The following is a 16,623-nucleotide window of genomic DNA, read 5'->3' as shown; positions in this document are numbered from 1 at the left end:
GGGACTTCACCGACAGTATCCAATTTAAGCCTTGCGACAGTCCCACAAGGGAATTAGTATTAACACCATCCTGCAGATGAGGAGACCGAAGCCCCCCTCTGACAGATTGTGCCAGAATTTCAGATGAGAATCCACGTGGTCTGGGAGCAGGGAGCCCAGGTCTGGGAGTCAGGTTGACCTGAGCTTGAGGCCTGGAGAACTGTGGATAAGCCAGCAATCACCTCTGAGCTTCAGGCTCCTCGTGTGGAGCACAGAGATGACATTTGTACCTTATGGTAGTGGTTAAACCTTGGCTGTATGTTTGGATCACCTGGGGAGCTTTTGAAATGCTGGATGCACAGACCCCACCCAAGACCGATTTGATCAGAAGCATTGGGGATTTAACCATACTCCTCACCCCCAGAGGTTTCTCTCACAGTTCTGGAGGACAGACGTTCTTAGTGACGGTGAGGCCCTAGGGAACAATCCTTTCTTGCCTCTTCTGGCAGCTCCAGGAGTTCTGTGGTTTGTGGCTGCGTATCTCCAACCTCCAACTTCACGTGGCCTCCTTTCTGTGTCTTCTTTTCTGTCCCTTATCAGGACACTTGTTATTGGATTTAGGGCCCACCATCTTAATCTAGGATGAGCTCGTCTCTAGATCCTTAGTTTCATTACATCTGCACTCTTTTCTCAAAGAAGATCTCATTCATAGGTACTAGGGATGAGGACTTGGACATATCTTTTGAGGGGGTCACCACCCACTACAGAGAACTTTCACTGTGTTTTCTGCTTGCACCGGGTTGGGATCCAGCAAGAGTTTGGAGATGTATATAATCTCTCAGTCACACTAAAGTCAAATTTTATGTCCTTTTAAAATAGGCCAGGGCTATGGTGCAGTGGTTAAGAATCCGCCTGCCAATGCAGGGCACACAGGTTCAAGCCCTGGTCCGGGAAGAGCCCACATGCGGCGGAGCAACTAAGCCCGTGCGCCACAACTACTGAAGCCCGCGCACCTAGAGCCCGTGCTCCACAACAAGAGAAGCCACCGCAGTGAGAAGCCCGCGCACCGCAACAGAGTTGCCCCCGCTCGCTGCAACTAGAGAAAGCCCGCGTGCAGCAACGAAGACCCAATGCAGCCAAAAATAAATAAATAAATTTATTAAAAATTAAAAAATACGGGGCTTCCCTGGTGGCGCAGTGGTTGAGACTCCGCCTGCCAATGCAGGGGACGTGGGTTCGTGCCCCGGTCCGGGAAGATCCCACATGCCGTGGAGTGGCTGGGCTCAAGTAAATTTTAAAAATAAATAAATAAATAAATAAATTTTAAAAAATTTAAAAAAATTTAAAAATACTATAGCAGCTATAGAAAGAAATAAAAACTAGAAAATTAAAAAATAAAAAAAATTAATAAGTGATAAGAAAGATCAACTGCTGTATGAATGGGGCAATTTAGATATTTATGTTCACAAACTCAAGTGAGAGAATGAGAGTTGAAGATAATAATTTCCAGAAGAATGAGTATTTGAGGGGAAGGTGGGGAGGAGAAATAGAGGGGGAGGGGAAAAGGCAGAAAGTTTGCAGTGACCAGAATACTTCAGACAAGACCCAGTGGTTTGATTTTTTTTAAATTGTATTAGTTTATCTATTTATTTTGTTCATTGTCATTCAAAGGTATTCAGCTGGATGTTCGCTTCTGATCTTGAGTTTTGATTAAAGGAGCCTCTGGTAAATCCCTCAATCCCTTACTTCCCTCCAGCTCTCTGAAAGTGAATCCCTAATTATAGGCCATGTATGAGATTTACTAGATGAAATCAACAGCTGTGGATATGACACCAGACTCACAAAAAATCAACACACTGTTGCCATAAAAAGCCCAATTGTTAATTGCTTCTTTGGCATCTGGCTATAACAAAAGCACCCTTTTGCTGTTTAATATTCAAAGTAAATGTACTGGAAAGAACATTGGGCTAGAATTAGGGGAGGCAGGGATTCTTGTCCCAGCTCTGTTACCAAGTGCCCGTGGTTTGGGGACAAAATATTTCATTTTCTAAGGCCTCAGTATCCTTATCCATAAAACCGAGGGTGTGAAGTCAAATTACCACGTCCAGTTTAAAACTCCCATTCCGCATCTTGAAAATACAGCACACTTCTCATACCCATCTAGCCTTTTCCCAAAGCTCTGTCTCACGAATGCCTGATATCATTTTGTAATTTTGTGGTTTGATCGGGAGCCACATGTGAATTTAAGTGTCTGCATAGTTTTCACTTTGCAGGCAGTACTTTTCAGGTCTTATTCAGAAGTGAAGTTTGCTGTGAGGCCCCACAACTTTTAATTGCTTTGGAAATGCAACCTGCCGGTGTTCCACGTTTAATATTACAGAGTCTTATGTTATTCTTGAGATGTCTGGAGTCTACACGAGGATTCTAGAATAGGTATCACGTCAAGATCCACAGTGGCTGGCTGAAGGGACAAGCCGAGGCTAGTCCATGAATCAGGGACTCACGCTGGGGAGGGGAGCGTGGGGTGCAGCCAGTTGGCCCAGGGGCCTCCATCTTCAGGCTTTTCTCAGGCCCAGTGCACAGGACCTGAGACAAGTGAAAGCAGCTCAGGCCACGGCCGCACTTCCTTTGTTGCCTGGGTCCTTTGTCTCTTAAATGTCTGGGTTGCCAGGAGCTTTGCCCTCTTGCTTTCAACTGCTCGCTGGCACCGCAACTGTCCTTTATTTACCCACTCGTCACTTGCCTCTCGCGGGAAAGTCGAAGGGCAGGTGGGAAAAGAAACCAGCTTCCCCTGTTTAACTCCAGCTCTTGTATTTTAAGCTTCAGGAACTGCTTGGCAGCCGTACATTTCCTTGTGTATAGTTGTCACGGGTGTAGCTAATTGTATGAACTTCCAGTGAGTTCTGGGAAAAAAGAAAGCAGCATTCCTTCTCTTCGTCTTTGGAGATCCAGTTATTGCGTCTGTTTTGGAATCCATTTGATGCTCCTGTTTTGTTCTCTCTTGCTGAGTAACAATTCATCCAAGAATTTAGTGGCTTCAAACAACAGTGTATTAGTTCTCACAATTCTGCCATCTCGATTGGGCTTAGCTGGGCAGGATCTTCTGTTCCTCGTAGTATATGCTTGGACTGAAATATCAAAGACGGCTCTTTCGCTCATGTGCTGGCTTCTCAGCTGGAATGAGGGAGCATCTCTCCACACGGCTCTCCACGTGGCAGGCTTGGGCTTCTTCACAGCATGGTGGTCTCAGGGTGATCAAGCTAGATTTTTTACATTGTGGCAGACTTCCGGTTTCCGGCTTCTCTTAAAGACCTGAACTGACACAGTGTCTCTTCTGCCACATTCTTTTGGTCAAAGCAAGTCACAGACCAGTCTAGATTCATGGGGAGGGGAAGTAGCCTCCACCTCTTACAGGCACAGTGAGGGAGGGAATTGATGGGGGCCATCTTTGGAGATTATCTCCCATAGTCTCCCTGGTGATATATCTCTTCATTTACTGGCCTTCTCTCTTTGTTGTTTTTTTTTAATTTTTTCGGCTGTGTTGGGTCTTCGTTGCTGCGCATGGGCTTTCTCTAGTTGCGGCGAGCGGGGGCTACTCTTTGCTGCAGTGCACGGGCTTCTCATTGCGGTGGCTTCTCTCATTGCGGAGCACAGGCTCTAGGCGTGCAGGCTTCAGTAGTTGTGGCTCGCAGGCTCAAGAGCGCAGCCTCAGTAGTTGTGGCGCACGGGCCTAGTTGCTCCACAGCATGTGGGATCTTCCCAGACCAGGGCTCGAACCTGTGTCCCCTGCATTGGCAGGTGGATTCTTAACCACTGCACATTTTGTGGTGTAGGAATACAGGTCAGGCAGGAAGTAGTCCCATGGTCTTAAACATCACATCTTTTACCAGCAATTCCAGGGTGCTTTGGAAAGGCATTGCTATCTCTGCCCCGGACTGTAGGGCTGAGCATCAGAGGCTTCATTGACTGCCTTGGGAAGTACAATAATGGCCAACATCAGTTGAGTACTTGCTATGGGCCAAACCCTATGCTTATGCCTTTTTCATATATCATGTTATTATCATAATCTTTCTAGGCCTATGCACATAATTTCAGTAGCAGTTTCTGGGCTGGTCCAGGTGATAAAAATATACCTTGGCAAAGTTGGTACCAAAGATTCAAAAATGCTGTCCACACTCAAGTCCCTCCCTCCCCAGAAGTACTTATTTCCTTGGGGTAGTTATTATGCATCCTTCTTTCCTTACTCCCTTCCAGAATCCCTTTTGTCATTTCTGTACGCCATTAATCATTTATGTGTCCCACTCTGGTCCCTGTCTGCCCCCAGACCCACCATCTTCCTGCCATTGATACAAGTGAGGAAGGACCCTGGAGGAAAGTCAGGGAACAGAGATCATCCAAGTAGAGTTGAGTCCATTCTCTTGAGTGGACGGAAGTGCCCTGCAATCACACACAGACCATACCTTTCAGACCACACATGCACCTGGTGCCCTCCCACAACCCCCAGGGCAAAGAAATCTGGCTGAGGGGAAGCATAATCTAATACCTGGTTCTGTGCCTGCCCACAGTGTACATTCAGTAAACACACTTAGGATAATGATTTTTATTTATTTATTTGGCTGCATTGGGTCTTTGTTGCTGCGCGTGGGCTTTCTCTTGTTGCAGCGAGCGGGGGCTATTCTTCGTTGCAGTGTGCGGGCTTCTCATTGTAGTGGCTTCTCTTGTTGCGGAGCACGGGCTCTAGGCGCGTGGGCTTCAGTAGTTGTGGCATGCAGGCTCAGTAGTTGTGGCTCGCGGGCTCTAGAGTGCAGGCTCAGTAGTTGTGGCGCACAGGCTTAGTTGCTCTGCAGCATGTGGGATCTTCCCGGACCAGGGCTCGAACCCGTGTCCCCTGCATCGGCAGGCGGATTCTCAACCACTGCGCCACCAGGGAAGCCCCAGGATAATGATTATTATAGTATTACTTTATGCAAGAATATCAGCAGAGAACTCCCTGGCGGTCCAGTGGTTAGGACTCCACAATTTCACTGCCGAGGGCACGGGTTCAATCCCTGGTCGGGAAAGTAGGATCCCGCAAGCAGCACGGTATGGCCAAAAAAAAAGAGTATCACCAAACCCAGAGCCAGTGCACTCCCTGAAAAACCCTACTGAGGTAGTAGATAGCATTTTTTATATCTCATTTATGTATTTTCATAGCTTTATTGGCATCTAATTTACATACCATAAAGTTCATCCATTAAAGTGTTCAGCTCAATGGTTTTTAGCATATTTACAGAGTTGTGAGCCATCACCTTAAATCTAATTTTAGAGCATTTTCATCACCTCAAAAATAACTTTGTTCCCATAGCAGTCATTCCCCATACTATCTCCCTCCCCTGGCCTTAGGCCACTAATCTACGTTTTCCATAGATTTGCCTATTCTGGATATTTTACATAAATGGAATTAGACACTGTGGCTTTTGGTGACTGGTTTCTTTCACTTGGCTTCCCTTATTCACTTTTTTCGTGTAAAAAGATGGTTGAACTTTTAAGTTATCATTTCTTTGATTTTTTCTTTTTTTCCTCCAGGATCCTAAACACTTCAAGTCAGAGAAGACAGGACGGGGCCAGTTAAGGGAAGGCTGGAGAGATAGTCATCAGCCCATCATGTGTTCCTACAAGCTGGTGACCGTGAAGTTCGAGGTCTGGGGGCTTCAGACCAGAGTGGAACAATTTGTACACAAGGTAAGTAAATGGACAGCAGTTCCTGGGCTATGGACAAAGTAACCGTCTTTGTTGTGAGCTGCAGTGCCCAATGCCCAACAGATGTATAAGCGCTGAGCCAACACGAGGTACCTGCATCTAGAAAACCCTATTTTCATGAAAATGCATTTTGTCTACTGTTTAGTTTTCTCCCACTAATAGATATCTTACACTTTATCTCTCATTCTGTGACCTCCATGTCTATTGGGTATGTTCAGGAAGTTGGGCTTTCAAAATATACTTCTCTCTTTGGCATCAGGCTAATCTAGTTCCAGAGAGAGGTGCTTGTACTTGGTCCTTGGGTACTCGGGTTCAGACAGAAGCACAGGGTTTATCTGTATGTGCAGTCCCCTCAAGGATGGTTCTCACTCAAAAGATCCTGCAAATGTAGACACCTGAGGTAAAAGTTGCCCCAAGAGACAGAACAGGAAATCCCAGTGGTCCCATTAGATGGTGTACCCCAGCATTTCTGCCCTTTTAATAATTCTGCTACCAAAGAATTATTAACAACCTCAAAACACAGATTTCAATTGTATGCCTACTTTGACTAAACATGTTAATGTTGTAGCAGGAACCCATTTGGGGTGATGATTTAAGTTTGTTAGGGGCTTCTAACGTAACTCTTATTCTCATGGAAATTAATGGGAAATACAGTGTTGAACATTGCCCTCTGTAACTCCTATTTTCATGAAAATAAATAACTACCCAAGTTGTCTGTACATTCCAGATAGGCTGGATATCTGTTTATTTTTCCACTTAAAAACTGATAAAGAATAGCTTTCTGAAATTCTTTTGGGGGCACTGGAATTTAACCTTAATGCACTGAGCTTTTTGTTACTTAGATGGATTTATCTACTGAGCTTGGTGGGGGGGGGGGCCAGTTGACAATAAAATGTGTAAATCTTGAATTTGGGTCCAACAAAGAGATTGAACTTGGGCTCCCGATAATAGCAGACCCTGGAGCAAATCTGAAGCAGAGAAGCGTACTGATCTGCTGAGCTCAAGAACCCACTCTGCCCAGCCCAGGCTGGGAGCCAAGTGGCACACAGAGAAATCAAGTTCTGGGACCTCTTGTTTTCCTGCTGTGTCCCAGTTATTAAGCAGGAAGACAGTGCGGGCTCTCCGAGTAAACATTTTCCAGCCTCAGCTCTGGGTCGATCTCCAGCTATATATTCTTGACTTCCTACAACATCCCACCTTTTTTAAAAAACCCCAAATGATCTCCTCTTATCAGGGCCACTACCATAGTATGTTTTATTATCTCCTCTTCTCACAAAGCATATTTAGATTGCCACAGGGCTCACTGTGTTTCTTTTCTAGTTTTGAGAATCCATTTCTTTACAATACTTGCAAGAATTACGCTCTAGTAATAGACATTCCCATTTGCCCATTTCCAAATATAATGAAATGTTATCAACACCCCCAAAACACACCTGCTGTGGCACATGAGCCTCTCATGAGTATCTGAGGCTAGCATTTGCATGGGTTTTAAGTGCCAGGGATGCCTTTCTCTGAACACCTTTATGTTTGAAGAATCTATTCACAGTTAAGGGGAAAAAAATGTTCGAAAGCGAGCCATTAGCACATTATTGAATTCTTGTTTCCAGTAGACAGCTGTGTTGTGCTTAATGCAATAGCGTGTATTTACTGATGCCTCAATGCTGTTCTTTTGATTTCCGTGAATTTGACACACTCAGCACTCAAGTGTGTATGGCTTCATGTTGTCTCTTATTTTCATTACATGTTTCCTCCTTCCGAATTACAAAAGCCTCACTAGATATCCAGAGGCCTGGAGTAATAAACACTTCATTATGAAAGCTTCCCTTGTTTCTGCAAAATCACTGAATGAAAATCCGTCATTTATTGAAACATGCTTGAAGCTTCTGCAAGAGGTTTTTGACAATTGCTAGATTTGTTTGGCAGGAAGAAAGGAATGTTGGAGGGAGAGCGTTGAGTATCTAAGAAATGTAAAAAGGCATATTTACAGAAGACAAAAAAAAAGAATACCATGAAATAAAAGCACATAAATGGTATATAATACACAAACCCTATAGAATTATTTTTCTTAGTCTTCTATTGCCGTTATCTGTCACCATAAGAAACAATTTCATTCCTTTTGTCTCCAGTCAAGTTCATTATTCCCATTATGTTCTACTCTGGTTCAGGTCTCTTATTTCATCTCTTTCAAGAAGAGTTGACTAAACTGCTCTTTCCCTCCCCCCCCCTTATTACATGAAAATCAAGCCTAGAAAGATATTTACTTCTCTTGAATCCCACACCTTCAATTATTTTTTAAAAAAATTAAGCAATATTTAGGATACTTCATTAGAAAAGAGAGAGTTTTAAGTGCTTTTGGCTTAGAAGTGACTTGCTACCCGGACAAATGTTCTTGATTTCCAACAATTATGACCTCCTGGCACCAGTGAGACGCACCCTTCTGCAAAAGAAAAGTAGAACCTGATTTAGGTAAAGATAAATGAAGAGAAAACTCTCAAGGTGATCAGTCCTAGAGACTCATTCCAGTCACGGCTGTGTGACTGCCAAGTCATCGTCATTAGTGTGAACAACCTCCAGCCCAACTTTCAAATAAGATAAAGAGATTAATTTACAGCAAGCGTATGGACGCCATGGAAAGGGCTGAGAGTAAGTATGTCAGCCCCTAATTGTCATCACATATGGCCAGAGGGATGGAGAAATTTGTAATTGTCAGGATTCCAAGAATTGGGAACCATCCCTTTTCCAGATAGTTTTAATCAAACCTGGTATTCTGTCAAACATCCTTCTTTTGCTTTTTTAGGTGGTCCGAGATATTCTTCTGATTGGACATAGACAGGCTTTTGCATGGGTTGATGAGTGGTATGGTAAGTCGACTTCCCCCCAATCACTCCTAGAACAACTTCATAACACGTTGGCTTGGGCTTTCAGGCCGTCCGGCTTCAACTGCTACCTAGAAAGACAACAACAAAGGCAGGGCTATTGCTTTCTGTATTGGAAACAGCACTGTCCATGGGACATAATGAAGGAGAATGCAATGATAGAAGCTTGGTCTAAAATAACCACAACACTTAGTTATTGACTAAGTAGGACCGCAGTATGTTTGATGCTTGCATACTTGATAATGCAGGGCTCCATAATTCGCTGTTGGATAGGCTTCAAACCCATCCTAATTTATCCCAAACTTCAAGATCCATGCTGTGTGAAGCATCATATCAAGTGAAAGCAGTCCTTTGATTTAGAGACTACTGGAAACTCTCCCTCACCAAAAACATAAGGACTCTGTAAGAATTCAAGGACAAAGGCCTTGGTACCCCCTTATTTCTGACTGAGACTTGTTCTGGCTTTTTTAAAAAATGCTTTGGGAAGAATTAAACAAGTTCTGTATATTTCTAGTAAATGGAAAGAAACAAGGTTTGTTTCATCCCATGATGGATGAGCGACCCTTCCCATATCCCCAGTGCTATCATTTTGTCCACGTGAATCCTTGACATTCCCAGAATCAGTCATTGGAGGCTAGTGTCCTCGACTATAAAAAGAAACAAACACACCCATTTGGTGACTTGGGTCATATCTGATTGCCTAATGCAATGCCCTTCTCCTTGGCCTTTTCCTAAGTCACATTGAATTTGTTCTCAGCGTAACCTAGATTGCATTTCGGTGCCTTTCTGCCATTGTTCCACCGATCCCTTCCCTCCTGTTAGCAGAAGGTATCAAATTGGAAGTGAAAAGTTACATTGGACTGAATGGGCAAAGACAGTGATTGTTATTAATGTTGTTAGCTGCTTCTGACCAAGACAGGGTTCTGCAGGCTGTGGGAGTGCTTTTTTTTTTTGCACAATTTTCCCAGATCCATGTCTTCTGAGAAGCAAATGCATCTTCCTGGGTTTGCTCAAATGCAGACCTCTGGAAGAGACTCTTTGGAAAGACCATCATTTGCTTTCTCTTATCACACCCCCCCAGGGCGCTGCTCACAGGCAACCATGTTGTCACGCCTCCTGAACACCGATCTGGGGTTGTCTCTTGAGAGACGAAGAGAGGGAGAGTCTCCTGTGATTACTTCCCCAGATCATTAAACAAATCTTTCTGGTTGTTTTTTTCTGGAGGACTTTTCTCAGATTCTTAGGGGGAGTCCAGACACCCCAAAGGTTAAGAGCTGCTGGTCTCCCCCAACTTGCTCTCCTCCACGCTCCTGGCATTCCTTGCCACCAACACTAAGGGAGTTTCAAAAGGTTATTCAAATAAGAGGCTCAAAACTGGTGGGAAGTTTGGCAAGTGAATGGAGGCCTGAAGGGCCAAAACTCAGCCACACTGAAAACCAAGAGACAGGGCACTTCCGTAGATTTCTGTTGAGTGCCAGGATGCCTTAGAGGACTTTTCGGAAAAGGCAGCATCAAGAAGGGTAGCCGTGCCCTGATTAGGAGGACAAAACACTGCAAGCCTGTTGATCAGAAAAGAGAATTTGAGTAGAGGCAAGATACAGAAAAAGAAAATGTGGGCAGGAGTCTAGTAAGGGAATGGCTGGAGTGCAGAGGATGGGGGCCGATTCTTTTCCTTCTCACCTGAGCCTGCAGCAACAAAGAGACTTAAAGACTTTTTGTCCAGAAAAACAAAACAAAACAAAACTCAGACTATTACAGGGGCCCAAAGCTAGAATAATGCATCAAAGGAAGACCTTTAAGATGAGAACATCTACTTAAGATGGGTGCGGTGGAGACAGGAATTAACTCAGGGTAGGTCTACTGACAAAAAGCCCTTTCTGTATCTGAGTGCAGAAAAAAAGCGTGTGGTTTAGCAGATACAGATGGTCAGGGCACCTTGTACTCCCTAGAGAAGGCATCCACCCATTGTATATACAATCCTAGCCCCAACCAAAACAAGCAACCTTCTCACTCAGCAAGGGGTCTGAGACCCACCCCATCAATTTCATGTAAATTACTGGCATCATTGCCCCCAGCTGAGCTGCTTGCCAGGAAAACAGTAGCTCCTTCATTACACAGATGCAGACACTCAGTCAAATAAATGAAAATAGCGCTGCCCACAGCCCCTTATTCAAGGTAATGCTGCAGACTGCGGGCCTTTCAGGTAAATGGCTGTGTCACCGCCCACCAGAACAGACCTTCAGTTTTGGGTACCTGAAGTTGCTTATTTTTCTTTGGTCTCTACAGGCTCAGTGAGGCTCTCATAGTAAACATGGAAAAGGTTCAAAGTAAAGAAATCCTTTCCTACAGCTTATGGCACTTATTCTGCAAGCGGGCCTGCCACATCAGCGTCCTTGGGGTACTTGTTACAAGTTCAGATTCTCAGACCCCACCCCAACCTACTGAATCAGATACTCAAGGGGTACAGCCCAGCAATCTGTGTTTTAACAAGCCCTCCAGATGAATCCGATGCTCCCTCAAATTTTAAGAATGACTTTAAATCAGATGAGATTGAAGGGACAGTTTAATTAATTCAATCCAACTTTAATTATGCTAGAGAATGGTAGATGTCTTCAGGGCCAACTGCTAAACTCTGATGCCTTGTAAGCATTGGGAAAAAGGCGCCCCTTCTGGGCAGGTTCAGCAGGTGCTGTCGGCTTAGGGCTGAATTTTAGCTCCATTGACCTCCTGGGCTGTGTGTTCCTACAGTGACCAAACTGGACACCCTTATGCACTGGCAGCCCTGGATGATCTGTTTCTCCCTGATTAGACTCACCACCTCCAGTGCTTAATTAAGAGTAAAAAACAAAAACAAAAACAAAAACAAAAGGACATTGTAGATGGTGGTGATCATTTCTTGCCCAAGGATTACTTTTGTATCTTTTCTGAATTTCAGCATTTGACTGTCACATAACTATTTCCTCAAACAGATTTTATTCTGCTCTTGTACATTGTAAAGTATAACCATTAACACTGCTGGAGGAATTGAGTTTGTCTTTCAAAGCCTTGATTGGTCTTTATCCATGAGCCTTGGGTGTCTCCTGCATGACTGCAACACTAATCGGAAGAAACAACTGCACATTTCAGAAGATGGGGTGAAAGGGGAGGTGGATAAAAATAGGCAGCCCAGCTTCACCAAAGCATGGTTTTGCTTCACAAATCTGACAGTATTTTGAGAGAGGAACACAGAGGGTTTCCCAAGGGAGGTTGTGATTGAGTGAAACCTCATGAATCCTGACCCTTCTAAAAAAGTAGAGGCAGGTAGCTCTGGCTAGTATAGATGAAACTCCCTCATGAAAGTGACATAGAAATCATTCTGCAGTCCTTAGAGCAGCCTAACAAGGAGAAAAGCAAGCTCAAGGTGGAGAAAGAAGCCAGCTTAGGGACTAGCATTAGCTGGCTGAGTTCACCAAGCCAGCATTTTCCAATGGCCTCAGGTTTCCTGAAACATGAACTTGAGTGCTGTGGCCCTTATGTAACATTTTCTGTGTGTGTGCTTACCTTCATTTTTCTGGGGAGAGAACCCATTGCTCTCCATCACATTTTCTTTTTTTTGTTTGTTTTCTTTTTTTGTTTGTTTTTTTGGCGGTTCACGGGCCTCTCACTGTTGTGGCCTCTCTCGTTGCGGAGCACAGGCTCCGGACGCACAGGCTCAGCGGCCATGGCTCACGGGCCCAGCCGTGAGCCCATCACATTTTCAAAGGGATCTGTGGTGCGCCCTCCTCCACCTCCCCAAATTAAGAACTGTGGGGAAAAAAAATCACAACTACAGATTACAATTCTAGATCTTAGTGGTCTGAATTACATGGAAAGGGTATGCACCAAGCCTTGAGGATTGGCTACTTTCACTACAAAAAAGTAAACTATTTATAACAAGCATCTATTGAATTTATAACCATTTTAAAGAGTTGTTTTTTTTTAAAAAAAAAAAAAGCACTTCCCAAAGCATGACCACCATTCTGCTGGAGTCAAAGGTGTATCAAACCTAACTCATGATTAGGTTTGACTTCCATTTTGACTTAGAGAAAAAAAAAAAAAATTTTACTTCTGTGTAGGCTGAGGAGCCTGGAAATGGAGAGAAAACATTTGTAGAAGGAAATAAAATATGATGTGCCATTGGACAGGTCACTGAATTAGGGTATATGACACTTTATTAAAATTGTCGCTGCTGCAGCTGTGCAATACAATGAAGGAAAATCCCTGCTTGCAGACATTTTGCTCCATGTCATTTGCAGTTTCTCTGTACGTTCAAATGACTTCTATCCCGAAGCCTTTTCAAATATACAGTCTTGCCTCCACTTCCAGTGAAATAAACCTGCCTTCTTTAATAAAATGATTGAAAGAAAATTGCCACCAGAAACAAAGTTTAAAGACTAACAGAAGCTATCTGCAACATATGTAGCCAACAGAGGACTAATATCTACAGTATATAAATCAAAAATCCAACAACTCAATAGAAAAAAAGGTAAAGAACATGAATAGGTAAACCATGGAAGAAGGAATGCAAATGACCAATAACCTCATTACTGATCACAAGAAACGTAATGAGAACAACAAGAAAATATGACATTTGCCCATCTGATAGCCAAAGTTTTAAAGAGCGATAATAATCCAGTTTTGAATAGGTGGGAGAACACACTAACAGTTTCTGTAAAAAAAAAAATGATAGTGATAAGTACAAATAACCTGTGACCCAGTAATTCCACTTCTAGATGTTTATTCTTGAGGAATACACATGTTTGTGAATATAAACACAAAGCTGTTCAGTGTAGTGTTGTTTATAAGAGCTAAAATCCAGTCTCCATCTAAATGTCCATTAGCAGAAATTATGGGCAAGTAAACTAGGATAGACTCATACTATAAATATTGTGTGTAACAGTTAAAAAGAATAAGGTAGTTCTCTACATACTGGTATGGAAATATGTTTTTTCCATTAGTGGAAAAAGTCAGCCAGAATAATATGTATCGTATAGTATACTATAGTATGATTCCATGAATGTGAAATTAAATGAGACTGTGTATAATAGGAACATACACGTGAATTCATAGAAAAAAATCTGGCAGTTATCTCCAGAAGGAACAGGATTGATAAGGGAAGTTAAAAGGAATTACTCTGTTTTCTCTATGTAATCCAGTACTACTTGAATTATTTCTATGGAAAATAATTCATGCATTACTTGAGTGATTCAATAAGTAAATAATAACTGAAATCTGCATTTTATAACAAAGCAGGAAATAGTTGAAGCAGACCAAGACTCATACAGAGGTAAATTTTGCTTAGTTCATGGTTTAAGAAATTGAAGAAGCTTCTCAATGAACAAATCCCCTGAATCCAGAGCTTCTTTGACAAAGCTGAGCTGGTGGTAGAGAAAAGGGTTCTACCCAGGCCAATTCAGTGTGACCTCTACATGCTGGGACAGAAGTCTGGGGTCTGCTTAGTCTCCTCACCTGAAGGAGGGCGAGAAAGAGAAGGACAGAAATGGTCTTGCAAGAGGGCAAAGACAGAAAATCTTGCGATGAAGAGGGCATTTATACCCCCAGATTATCAGTCACACTCTGATAGCCAAGTGTCAAAGATACTAGGATATGCCTTCCTTATCAGAAGAAATTTGGTACTAGTTCCAATAGTCTCTTAAATCAGGGAGTTAGGCCAGTGTTACTTAAGAACACTTCATTTAAGAAACCTTACTTAAGAAAAGTAAATTATGACCTTTCAAATCTATAAAGTAAGGGGTGATTATTGATCAGTTTATTTGCAAAATAATTGACATACGATTCCTTTGAGTTTCTCTGATACACATAAGCATTTGTTTGCTGGGAGCCAAGAGATCTGAACCTAAACTGTGAGAAGTCACTCTGATCATTGAAAATCAATCAGTAATGAAGATGAATCATCTCCAAAAGTATAATCTGTCATTGTGTGTGTGTAATTGAATTTACTAAAAAATTGATTCATGTATAGATTTTGAGGTAATATACTTTGCTGAAGCAAGACATAGTGCATTCTACCAGATAACCTGAATAGGAACATTTTCACTTGATTAGGCTTTCCATAAATTATTAAGGAATATTGAAAATGTTGACATCATTTCCATAAGCGTGTATGGTATGCAGGGATAGTTCAGGATTTAGATAAAAGTATTGGGCCGGCCTAAAAGTTCATTTGGGTTTTTCCATAAGATGTTATGGAAAAACCCAAATGAACTTTTAGGCCGGCCCAATATTTTCCTTCAGCATTGGCTGGAACCAAATTATCATCATCTTTTAGAGAACTACTAGAAATGTTCTTCGGGTTTTTTTGTTTTTTGGATTTTTTTTGGCCGTGCCGCTCAGCTTGCAGGATCTGAGTTTCCTGACCAGGGATTGAACCCAGGCCACGGCAGTGAAAGCACTGAATCCTAACCATTAGGCCACAAGGGAACTCCCTAGAAATGTTCATTCTTATGTGGTCTAATTGAGAGATTTTTTTTTTTCTTTTAGATGAAATTTTCTGCAACTTTGTTTCTTAACTCTTCATTTTAAGAAAAAAGGGATCATGTTTCTAGAATAAGCAAAAATTCTAGGAAAGTATATCTTCCTACCTATTTGCAAATTGATGGCATCCATCTTCTAATGACCCCAAATAATCGATTTTAAAATAATGTTCTCTTTTTCTTTCTTACAGAAGTAATGCATATTTGATGTAGAAAACTTAGAAAATATAAATAAACAAAAAGGAGAAAATGAAAATTACCTATAATTCCAACTCCTCAAAACAATCACTGTTAACATTTTGAAGTGTACCCTTTCAAAAGTCTTTTTTAAGTGTATATAATGCTTTTCTGGTAAACAATGATTTCTTTTACCTCCAATTTTTTATTTAACAATATACCAAGGACATTTCTCTATAGCGTTAAATATCCTTCTGCATCATTTTTAACCGCTGCATGATACCATCAGGCCCCTGAGCTGTTTTCACTTTTTCACTATTAGGAACAAGATAACAATGAGTATCTTTGTTATTAAATCTTTTTCACATCCATAAAAATTGAGATAAATTTGAAAGCCCATAGTCACACAGTTTAACCCTCTCTCTTAACATTGAGCTAATTAAAGATAAAGAATGATTTCCTTTCAGATTCACTAGAACAGAGAAATGAAACCGCCTTTGTTTTTGTTTTCAAAATTACTGGCATACCAGCGAGGGGGGAAATACAGTGTCTAATGAACATATGTATGAAGAAATAGCTTTAAATTTTGAACTTTTAACTTAAAATGGCCTAAGTATCCATTCCAGGTGTATTTGTGTTTAAGAAATTTTGATAACCAGCCATTGAAATTAAAGTGATTGTATTGAAAGAATGTTATTATTGTTAACTAAGACGCATTTGTTCTAATCACAAAGCAGCATCTCTTTACTGCTTTCCACTTACCTTGATTTTCTAAAAGAAAAGCATGCTCTTTGCTTGGCCAGACTGTTGCTTAGCTTTTCTTGATACTTACATTGCTTCTGGGCAGCATTTTTGATTAACAGTTTCGGGGTGTGGAGGGGGACCATCAGCTAAATAAAATAGCCCAGGTGTGGATTTAGAGCTGCTCTCCATCTTGGCCGCAAGACTGCACTGAATTAATTCATAAACTTCTGGCAAGTCTACCCTTTAGAACTGAAGAGACTCTCACATGACACACATGGATTGTTAGGAAAAGACACCGGAACCACATGATGCGGAAACGACTTAAGGAAAAAGTCCAGCTGTAAATCCCTGCTCTGCGCGCCCACCAGGCTAACTAGGGACCAAGGCAGTAGCTTGATTAACCAATTGTTGTGCACGTACCATTCATTGTAAAGAGTCATAAGGTTAAATTCTGCCCTGAGAGTCTCAGAAGAATGCCCATCTGGGGAAATTCCAAATAAAACGTTGTAAAATGACCACGGAGTGGAGTGCGGAGTGGAGGATAAAGCAACAGCAGTATTTAATGTGAGGCTAATTGTTATTTTTATGTTTCACCT

At 42.1% G+C, this 16,623-nt stretch overlaps 1 protein-coding gene across 2 annotated transcripts in view; it reads left to right on the top strand.

Annotated features, from left to right (window-relative positions):
* PITPNC1 (phosphatidylinositol transfer protein cytoplasmic 1) overlaps nucleotides 1-16,623 on the top strand; it is a 259,452-nt gene that overhangs the window by 233,042 nt on the left and 9,787 nt on the right. For both annotated transcript variants that reach the window (XM_067022241.1, XM_059047030.2), the window contains 2 exons: nucleotides 5,545-5,700; nucleotides 8,516-8,579. In XM_067022241.1, the coding sequence (XP_066878342.1) occupies nucleotides 5,545-5,700; nucleotides 8,516-8,579 (220 nt within the window). The remainder of the gene's footprint in view (nucleotides 1-5,544; nucleotides 5,701-8,515; nucleotides 8,580-16,623) is intronic.

The sequence above is a fragment of the Kogia breviceps genome, chromosome 19 (genome assembly GCF_026419965.1).
Source record: "Kogia breviceps isolate mKogBre1 chromosome 19, mKogBre1 haplotype 1, whole genome shotgun sequence".
NCBI lineage: Eukaryota > Metazoa > Chordata > Mammalia > Artiodactyla > Physeteridae > Kogia > Kogia breviceps.
Note: the sequence above shows the minus strand (reverse complement) of the source record. Positions and strands in the feature narration are given on the sequence as shown.